The 10,210-nt window shown below is 55.2% G+C and overlaps 1 protein-coding gene across 1 annotated transcript in view; it reads right to left on the bottom strand.

The window, feature by feature from the left end:
- Positions 1-4,869: 4,869 nt before the first annotated feature.
- Positions 4,870-10,210, bottom strand: part of SDHB (succinate dehydrogenase complex iron sulfur subunit B) — a 31,888-nt gene continuing 26,547 nt past the window's right edge. Inside the window, 3 exon segments of the mRNA NM_001252217.1 lie at positions 4,870-5,082; positions 7,727-7,849; positions 9,205-9,306. Of these exon segments, the coding sequence (NP_001239146.1) occupies positions 5,005-5,082; positions 7,727-7,849; positions 9,205-9,306 (303 nt within the window). The 3' untranslated portion in view covers positions 4,870-5,004.

Raw genomic sequence — 10,210 nt, 5'->3', positions numbered from 1 at the left:
AGCTTCGATGTGGGGGTGCAGGGTAGACTCGAGGAAAGCAGGGAGGCCTCGACAGCATCCAATACCTGGCAAGAGCTCGATACACACATTGGCTAAGGGCGCAGGAGGGCCGTGCAGGTGCAGGCTCTGCTCTGCGCAGGTGCCGGAGTGGAACCAGGGATGCTGAGCGGTGGCGGGTGCGGCGGGGCGGACAATAGCGCCACTTGCGCAGCGCAGGCAGGCTGCTGGCAGGGCAGCCTGACCACCTGGGGGACGCGGCTGGCTTCACTCAGTTCAGCTGACAAGTCCCGTGTCATCTGCTGATGACATTTCCGGGGCAGGCAGGCTACTTCTCAGAGTCCCCACGTCCTCCCCCAGGGCTTAGCCCAGCTCCCCTTGCCGGAGGGACCCAGACCCCCACAACGGCTGGGTGCGGAGAGGTAGCCTGCTAGGGTGGCCTTGCCCGGAGGCGGTGTGGGACCGGCGCCGGGGCTGGGCTTTGCGACGTGCATCCGGCACTTTCTAGCTGTGTGACCTTAAAAGAGTCCCTTTCCCTCTCTGAGCCCCCGTCCTGGGCTGGAAATCGGCAGCTGTTCAGAGGGCGGAACGAGATAGCCGGTGCCTGGGAGAAGCCGGTTGCTTTCTTCAGCTTCTGGCGCTCGGCTGGAAGTTTCGTAAAATCATGGGGCTCAGGGACCCCCCTGCCAGATGGGTCCCCTCAGGCACGCTGCTCATACTGCTGGGCTTTGAAGCGGCCCCACTCTCTGAGCCCTCGCGAAGGAGATGCACCTGCTGCTCCGCCCAACGCCTGGCCAGGCAGGAGGCCAGAGGACGCTTCCTCCCAAACCACAGAGGATGTGGAAGGCGCTCCCGTCTGCTGGGGCTACCTTTGGGGGAAGTGGCTGTCACTGTGGTCCTCTGAGTGGTCTGTGGGTTGGGCTCCAGTCACCTGTGGGTCAGGACCCATCAAGGAACTTTCCTTAGAGGGTGGCTTCTTCTTTGCCTCCCCTCCCCCCCGCCCCGGGAGAAGGACATAAACTATGCCTGGTCCAAGAGGCAAAAGGATTGACAAGTCACTAGTGTGAACCAGTTTATTCTAGAGCATTAATTGCCTTACTTCTCAATTTCTCCAGTTTCACTAGAGTTTTGCTACGAAAGCGGATTTTCTCACCTAGTGACAAACCCCATGACAAGACGATGGCTGTCTAGACACATAAAGTGGGGTTTCAGCAATTTGCCTTGTAGTCTCCTGGGCAAGGAGGGGAAAGGTCGGAGAGAATTAGGGTGTTGGGCTCGGCCGGCGGTGCTCGGTCCCTGCACCGAGCGGTCAGTGTGACACGAGAAATGAGCGCTGGTGGTCCTGCCCAGGGAAACCATCCAATGAATGGCTCTGGTCAGGCCGATGAGAAATATCCCAGGTCGTCACCGAGGTGGTCCCTGTGGCATTGAGGGGACTTCCATGCCGTGGGGATTTGAGACAAAGCTCCTGGATTGCGTTTCTGGAGCATTTGCCCTACTGTAGGATAGATGCTTTCTCGTTTGTCTTTATTTTTTGAAAGTTAATATGTTAAGTATTTATTTTAAAATTTTTTCAGCTTTTGGGACCCCTGGGTGGCTCAGCGGTTGAGCATCTGCCTTCAGCCCAGGGCATGACCCCGGGGTCCTGGGATCGAGTCCTGCATTGGGTTCCCCGCAGGGCACCTGCTTCTCCCTCTGCCTGTGTCTCTGCCTTTCTCTGTGTCTCTCATGAAAAAAATAAATAAAATCTTTAAACCAAAAATAAAAACAAAAAATTTTTAGTGTTTTTTTTTTTTTTTTTTTTTACGTATAAAGGATTCTCTTCCCTGACTTCACACATCTGTCACCTCACATATTTACTTTTCCTGGGGGTTAAGAACTCACATATTTCTCATTTGGACTCGAGCCACAATTCTGAGAGGTGAATGCCGTTAATTCCCATTTTATAGATCGGGAAACAGAGGCACAGAGATTCAAGTTGCCCAAAGACCAGGGAAGAAGGGATGGCTGGGTCCTGTCTTAGGGAAACTCGAGGAATTCCAGTTACGACCTTTGTGGATGAAGAAGGCACGGTGTCTGCACACGCTCTGGGCACAGAAGTGGCATCAAGGACAAAATACCGTCCTTCTCAGCTCAGGTCTGAAGTTCTTATTTGGAAAGCCTTTGGGACTGTTGAAATGGGACATTTGCCCGCAGCTCAGGGAAAGATGACGTAGGCAGTAAATGCGACTACGGGTGGATCACGTGTTCCCATGCGGCCCCGGTTTGAGACGGGCAGAGTGGCTGCAGACACAGATCCGACAGGTGCACAGGCAGATTTCGGGGGCAGCTCCCGGGACCCTGCTTCCTCCCGGGGCGGGGGGGGGGGGAGGCGCAGAGCTGGTCTCCCTGAGCCATTGCCTTATTCGTGAGAAATCCTGTCTCTCCAGATCTAGGCAGGAGGGGCAAAGTCCAGTCATCCGTGAACCCAAGGACCGTGCCCTTCCCGGGGCTGACAGAAGCGGGTCGGTGCGAGCAGCCGTGGAAGCGGCGGCCTGCGCTCTCCCTTCTCACTCCCCAACTTGGGCTCCGCCACCTGAGGGCGGGCCGGGATACCGTGTGGTCTTACAGCTGGTGGGGGGGTGGAGAATTTGAGATGGTGACACCGCAGGGTGAAGATCCTGTTCTTTTTTTTTTTTTTTAAGATCCTGTTCTAATTTCTAGTAATTCATTGTTCTTTTTCAATTTTTTAAAAAGATTTTATTTATTCACACAGAGAGGCAGAGACACAGGCAGAGGGAGAGGCAGGCTCCCTGCGGGGAGCTTGGTGCAGGACTCGATCCCAGGACTCCGGGATCACGCCCTGGGCTGGAGGCAGACGCTCAACTGCTGAGCCACCCAGGCGTCCCTGTTCCTTTTTAATTTGGTGACTTGGCTCCCAGGTGGGAACAAATCTTACTCATCTTTACCCCCAACGGCCTCCCCTCTCATAATGGTGGAGACGAGTGCTTTTGAGGTGTCCCTTTACAAAGCCAGAAATGCTCATTAAGGTTCATCCTGGGTGAGGCAGGCATTTTTCTCAGCCACTTGCCTCATGATGCAAGAAGCCCTTGTTTCCTGGGTGATCTCACTGCAGTGGGTGGAAGAGCAGCCTGGGAGCGTTCCCGGGTGAAAGGAGGGGCCGCCCGGATGGGCAGAGCAGCAGGGCAGTCGCCGTGCACCTGAACCACGGGGCCCTTACCCAGTGGTTAGAGGCGGAATATAAACCACACACACAGGCAGATCTTTATTAGCATCAAAGAAGCCCTTATAGGGACGTCCGGGTGGCTCAGTGGTTGAGCATCTGCCTTCGGCTCAGGGTGTGATCCCGGGGTCCTGGGATCGAGTCCTGCATCGGGCTCCCTGCATGGAGCCTGCTTCTCCCTCTGCCTGTGCCTCTGCCTCTCATGAATAAATAAATAAAATCTTAAAAAAAAGAGAGACCCTTATATATTGGGTAAAAATAGAAGGCTGCTCCTAGTCACAATAGTAAAAAATATGGAAGGCACCCAAGTGTCTACCCACAATGGAGCATTCTTCAGCCTTAAAAAGAAGGTTCTGGGGCGCCTGGCTGGCTCAGTTGGTAGGACACGCGACTCTTGATCTCGGGGTCGTGGGTATGAGCCCCATGTTGGGTGTAATTACTTTAAAAAAATCTTTATTTTAGAAAGCAAGAGAGCGAGAGAGTGAGAGCGAGCCCGTCTTGCGGTGGGGGTGGAGCGGGTGGGTGGGCGGACACAGGAGGGGCAGAGGGAGGGAGCCAGAATCTTCAGTAAACTCCCTGCTCAGGGCAGAGCCTGACAGTGGGCTTGATCCCATGGCCCTGAGATCGTGACCTGAGCTGAAATCAAGTCAGATTCTTAACTGACTGAGCCACCCAGGTGCCCTGTATCACACCCCGTTTTTGTTTTTTAAAATATTTTATTTATGGGCAGCCCCGGGTGGCTCAGCGGTTTAGCACCGCCTTCAGCTCGGAGTGTGATCCTGGAGACCCGGGATTGAGTCCCACGTCAGGCTCCCTGCATGGAGCCTGCTTCTGCCTCTGCCTGTGTCTCTCATGAATACATAAATATGTATTTTTAAAATTTTATTTATGTATTCATGAGAGAAGGGTAGAGACACAGGCAGAGGGAGAAGCAGGCTCCATGCAGGGAGCCCGACGCGGGACTTGATCCCAGCAGCCCGGTACCTGAGCTGAAGGCAGAGGCTCCACCGCTGAGCCTCCCAGGGGCCCCTCACACCGTGTTTCTGAAGGGAAAGCTTTCTGTATGCCCATGTGTCATGACATCAAGGTCTGGAAGGAACAGAACAGTTAATGGGGGGTGGGAGGAGGGCGTGTGCAACATGGGGTCTGCAGGGCCTCCCACATCTGATCTGATGCACTTTTGCAGTCTGGCTTTTCGGTGAGCGCTGCTGCCTTGGTGGTAAAGCCCAGGCTGCGGCGCCAGGAGTCTGCGCTTGCCTCCCTTGCTGGGAGGGGCCCCTCGAGGTCCGCTGTGGAACTCGAGGTCACAGGGGACCCGGTCCTTGCTGTGCTGGAGGCGCCTAACCTCGCCTCAAGGAGATACAGTGACTTAGCAAGACGCGGCTTCACGTCATGCTAATCCTGAATGTTGGAGGAACCGGGAGGCTGCCTGATGACAAGAGCTAACACTCAGTGAGCTTGCAGGGGAAGGGCCCGGTGCTCCCCCGGCCACGAGTGAGGGGGGCACAGTCACACCCCCCCGACAGAGAGGCTAGGGGGAGAAGGAACCCACCCAAGGGCTCGGTTCGGGAGCCCTGGTGGACTCTTCCTTCTGGCACCTGCACATTTCTCTTCAGCAAGTAAAAGGGACGGGCTTGCTTTTTTGTTAATAAAGTAGAATAGCATTTATTTATTTCTTAAAATGTTTATTATACATGCTGTGCTCATGGAAAATCAAGGCCTCTGAAGGGACTCAAGTTGGATGTAAAGTGTGTCCAGCCGAGCCGGCTACTTCACGCTCAGCGTCACACGGACGCTTTCTTCCCCTTATAGGTGGCCATCATTTTCTTGATTTCAGCAATAGCTTTGCCTGGATTCAGCCCCTTGGGTAAAGAAGAGAATAGAAACCACTGGTAAGTGAACTGAACGAAGAACCCAGGGCCTTGGGCGAACCCCGCAGCGGGAATAGGGTCAAAGTGAGGTGGAGGCAAACGACGTCCTCGGAAAGTCAGGTGCCCGGGCTCAGGGCTCCCCGCGTCCACCTGCAGTGCCCCCGACCCGCCTCTGCCCCAGGTCCATGTGTGCAAAATGCACACACCCCCAGGAGCGGGCAGCTCTTCCTCGGGCCACGGCTGGGGGCTCAACCAGCCAGTGGCCTGCAGACCCTTGCACGTTCCCATGGGCACCCAGGAGCCCTCTCGGGTCCTGGGAGCGACCTTCCCCAGGGGGCCCTCAAGTGTCATTAGCAGTCTGTAGGGTCTGCAGGAAGCGCCCTAATTGAACCCTGGGAGTGCCAACCTCTTACGAGCAGGGAGACAAGTGAAAACCTGGCAAAGTGAGACAAGGACTCGTCCGAGGTTGGAAGAGAGTCCCCGTGTTAGCAGGACGACTCCGACCCTGGCACTGAAGTGTGTGGGAAAGAGGCCGGAGGATAGGTGGTGAAGACCGTGCGCAGGAAAGGGAGGACTGGGTGAGGGTAAGCGGCCCTACCCTTCAAGGGTCCTGAGTTTGTGTGCAAACCTCCTGTCAGCAGGCGTGCAGAGACTAAGTAAACAGGGGTTGGCATTTTCTGCAACTGTTTCACTGGTGCCAAGCGCCTGGCTCTGCTCGAGATCAGGCCGGCTCAGCCATCTGGCCCTGCACCCCCCGCCCACACCCGACTCCCCAGGGCCTGTGCTCTGTGGTCGGCCCTGCCTCCCATCCTGGGCCATGCGCTATGCTGTGTGGCCTGCAGTCCCCACAGGAGGGCCACCACGGCCTCCTGCCCGCCACCGCGTGCTCCAGGGAACTAGCCTGCCTTTTCAGGCCAAGGTGTTGTCCTGGGAAGCCTCAAAACAGGAGACCCACGGCCACTGTGGAACACCGTGACCTTGATGCTCAGGTCATGTGGGTTTCCTCTACGCCATCCACTTTCCCTCACTCCAGGTGCCGTCTAGACTTGCGGCTGCCTCGTCCCATCCAGCTGAGAAAGTTTTGTCCATTCAACCCTACTGCCAAAAAAGGCACTTCCATAGTGGAAAAAAACAGGTGTGGGAAGAAAGAAAAAAAGAAAAAAAAATTTTCAGAGAGAGAGAAAGGGAGAGAGGACCCTCTTCAAAGACTGATCTGGGGAAGCCTGGGTGGTTTGGTGGTTTAGAAACTGCCTTCGGCCCAGAGCGTGATCCTGGGCTCCTGGGATCGAGTCCCACGTTGGGCTCCCTGCACGGAGCCTGCTTCTCCCTCTGCCTGTGTCTCTGCCCCTCTCTCTCTCTGTGTCTCTCATGAATAAATAAATAAAATCTTAAAAAAAAAAAGACTAATCTGGAATAGTCTCCAAAATAAATTAAGGGGAAAAGGCAGTGGGAGACAGAACAGGATGCGTGTGCATCAATGTGCAGCGTGAAGCCTCTGGAAGAGCACCCAAGAGGCCAGGGATACCAGCTGCATGGGAGGCGGCAGGAGACGGGGTCGGTGTCGGGCCGCTGCGGCACCCTCTCTCTGACGCTGCACCCGCACCTCTGCCTGTGCCCCGTTTACCGCAGGACTTAGCGGGTCTGTGCCCACCGGCACAGCTCACTGGGGGCAGCGGGGTCCCTGTCCCATCCAGACAGCGTCCTCGGCAAGTCACTGCCCCCAGCCCCTTCCTGCCCAGGGCTCAGCTCCAGCTCCCCTTCCCGCCCCACAGCGGGGCCTCACCACTCCCACAGGTCCCTGAGCACCCCCGAAGCCCATGTGGAGTTTCCGAGAAACACAGGGGCCCGGTGCCCCTGGAGCCGCCGGCCCACAGCCCCACAGGCTCGGCCACTTGGGCTTATTCACTCCCTGTGCTGTGGTGAGCACATCGGTGCCTAACCTGCCCACAAGTTAGAGGCCTGGGGGCCCCCGCCAGGCCCCACTGCTGACACCAGGAGAAGCGCCATGGTAGAGACGGGGCCCCTGGGAACACGGGCATCCAGGCCGAAGAGCAGGGGGTTAGCAGTCTGGGTTTCCTGTGTAAGGTCAGCCGCGTGCCCCCCACCCCCCTTCTTCAGACTGCCAGCTGGTCACCCTCGTTGTCCACCTCCTGCCTGCTTGCTCGCCACACCTTGCAGCGAAGCCCTCTGCCCAGTCTCTGCTCAGGTGGCAGCCAGTCCCAGCAGTTCGTCCACCTGGGATGCAGGCTGCCACGGACGTGCTGAGAGAAGACAGGCAGCTGGCTGCAGGCAGGTCAGGGTGAGCCCGGGAAGCGGGAGAGGGCGTGGAAGCGGGGTGAGCAGGAGCCCGGAGACGAGGGAAAACACGGAGAGGGACCTGGGGCTGTGCCACCTTTCCTCCTGTAGTTCCTACCGAGTCACGGTGAGCTCGGGTTCCTGCTCGGGGACTCCCTTGGGCCCGCGTGCGCCCTACAAGTAAACCTTCCTCCGGGGCCTGAGCATGTCTGTTCCTTGCATTAGGTGCCAGCCGGAGCCCAGGCTCGCGTCAAGGGGACAGGTACTCTGGTGCCTCTCCACCTCTGACACGTGAGCTCGGGGGAGGGAGGCAGGGCTGGGGGCCACCAGCGCCGCGTACCTTGGGGCAGGTCCTTGTGCAGTTCATGATGGTGTGGCAGCGGTACAGAGAGAACGGGTCCTGCAGCTTGGCCAGGCGCTCCTCAGTGAAGTCGTCTCTGGAGTCGATCATCCAGCGGTAGGCCTGCAGAACAGGGGCGGGGGGTGCTGATGAGCTGCACTGGCAACCCAACGGTCAGCTCAAAGCCCCAGGGGAGCAGAAGGGAGCCCCTCAGCTTAGGGGCCTTGTCTCTGCTCTTTAGTTCTTGCCATCTTCCAAGGAAAGGTCCCTCCTTTGTAATTCCTCTCCATCAACGCCCCCCACCCCAAAGCGAACCACACCTGGTACCCTGGTGCTTAATGACGGGTGACTAGGCATCGCTTCATTATTTCAAGGTGCTCACTGGCTTCCTGCCCAGATTGAGTAGGGAAGGCAGGGCCCGTAAGACATGACTCTGTCTTCACAGATGACTTAAGAGATCTGTCCAGAGATAATATTTGTTCCACTGATGGACTCATAATTGGTCAGTCCACCCCAAAGGCAGCTAACTGCCTGCCCGTGGGCAGCTCCATTCACCAACTCAGCGTGGGTACAGGTGCCAACTGTGAAGGGGTGTCATTACCAATCCTTTATGTAGATGAGAATCAATATTGCTAAATGGTCACACAGCACATAACTTCCCTTTTTTGGGAAAATGAGAAATGAGAACTTGTTTTTTTGGAGTTGAGAATCTTGTGAAAAGCACTGACCACAAACTTAAAAAGCACAGCTTTCTGGGAACAAAGGCAGTTTCTTTGCAGGGAACTACACATGTGGTGATGTGCCTGAGAGGCAGTGCTGCCTTCTCGCCAACTAACCCCTAAAGTCGGGACTCCAGGCTTTCATTAGCCTGGAAACAAGTACCAGCCTGAGCTGGGAAGCTTCCCCTCAATGAAATTTCTATTCCCTGCTTGCACTTCAAAAATCCCCATGTGAGGGAGATGGGGGGGCCACCTGACAGCTGTGGTCTGGGGAAAGTGGCAAGAGCCAGCAGCATAGGGGATAGGTTTAAACACCTGCAAGGCCAGTTTTGCCAAAATGCGTGCCACCACCCCTCGGGGTGACCCTCACCACACAGAAGTGAGGTACTTTGCAGATGAAGATTTGCTAAAAGCCAAGCGAGGACAATGTAGCCACCTGCCCTGTGACAGGCGCCTGCTGGGACCCTGGCTCCAACAATACGCTGTCCTCTTAGACTTCTGGATGTCTCAGTTTTGTTTTAAAGATTTATTTATTTACTTGAGAAGGAGAGAAAGAGAGAGAGAGGGAAAACAAGGAGTGGAGGGAGAGGAGAGAAGCAGACTCCACGTTGAGCAGGGAGCCTGACATAGGCCTCGATCTCACAACTCGGAGATCATGACTTGAGCCAAAACTAAATCGGATGCTCAACGGACTAAGCCAAGCAGGCGTCCCTGGATGCCTGTTTTAAGTTCTCTTAGAGCAGCAAAGGAGCACCTTACCTGCATGAGAACCGCAGGCCCCAGGTATTTGTCTCCATTCCACCAGTAGCTAGGGCAGCTGGTGCTGCAGCAAGCACACAGGATACACTCGTACAGCCCGTCCTGTGTGGAGGGGAAGGGCAGTCAGGAGCACATGATGGAAGAGACTGGCATGTGTTCCGCTGGCTGAACGCGAGGTCCAGGATCTGTGCGTGAACAGAGCGCCTACTTGCGTGTGAGTTTTCTTGGCAAAATCTTAGGGGTGGCTTGCAAAGATTTATCAGACTCATAAAAAAGATCTTGGTGTTGAAATGTACGTGTTTGTCGGGTTAGAACCCAGAGTTCTTAAGTCCAAGCACAAAGTACTTATCTTCTAATAAACAATAACCTCTCAGTTATCTAAAAACAAAACCAAAAACCCATTAAAAACCCAACCAACCCACCCAAACACTTCACCGCTTAGAATGTACTCTAGGAAAATGAGGAAGGACTTGTGTGCTGGGGCATCCAGGAGTCTACAAAAGCCACTGCCCTCCCATGTGGAATTTAAGAAAACGACAGATGAACAAATGGTGGGGAGAGGAAAGTAAACCGTAAGAGATTCTTTTTTTTTTTTTTTTTTTTTAGAGATTCTTAACGATAGAGAACGAACTGAGGGTTGATGGAGGGAGGTGGGTGGAAGATGGGCTAGATGGGTGATGGGTTATCAAGGAGAGTACTTGTGATGAGCACTGGGTGTTGTATGTAAGTGATGCATCATGAACTCTACTCCAGAAGCCAATATTGCACCATATATCAACTACCTAGAATTTAGATAAAAATTTGGGGGGAAAAAAAAAAAAAGCCTCTGCCCTGGTGCTGAGGAAAGACCAGGCCGGCAATGGGGATACCATCCTCAATGAGCCCCGTGAGCTCAACTCACTTCTCATCATTTGATCACAACAATCCTGTGGCATGAGGACTACTAGAGTCTAGAGAGGTTAGGTCACTGGTCCAGGGTCGCACAGGCAAGCAGCAGGGCTGGGAC

The sequence above is a fragment of the Canis lupus genome, chromosome 2 (genome assembly GCF_011100685.1).
Source record: "Canis lupus familiaris isolate Mischka breed German Shepherd chromosome 2, alternate assembly UU_Cfam_GSD_1.0, whole genome shotgun sequence".
Taxonomy (NCBI): domain Eukaryota; kingdom Metazoa; phylum Chordata; class Mammalia; order Carnivora; family Canidae; genus Canis; species Canis lupus.
The sequence above is the reverse complement of the archived record's forward strand: the minus strand, read 5'-3'. Positions and strand labels throughout refer to the sequence as shown.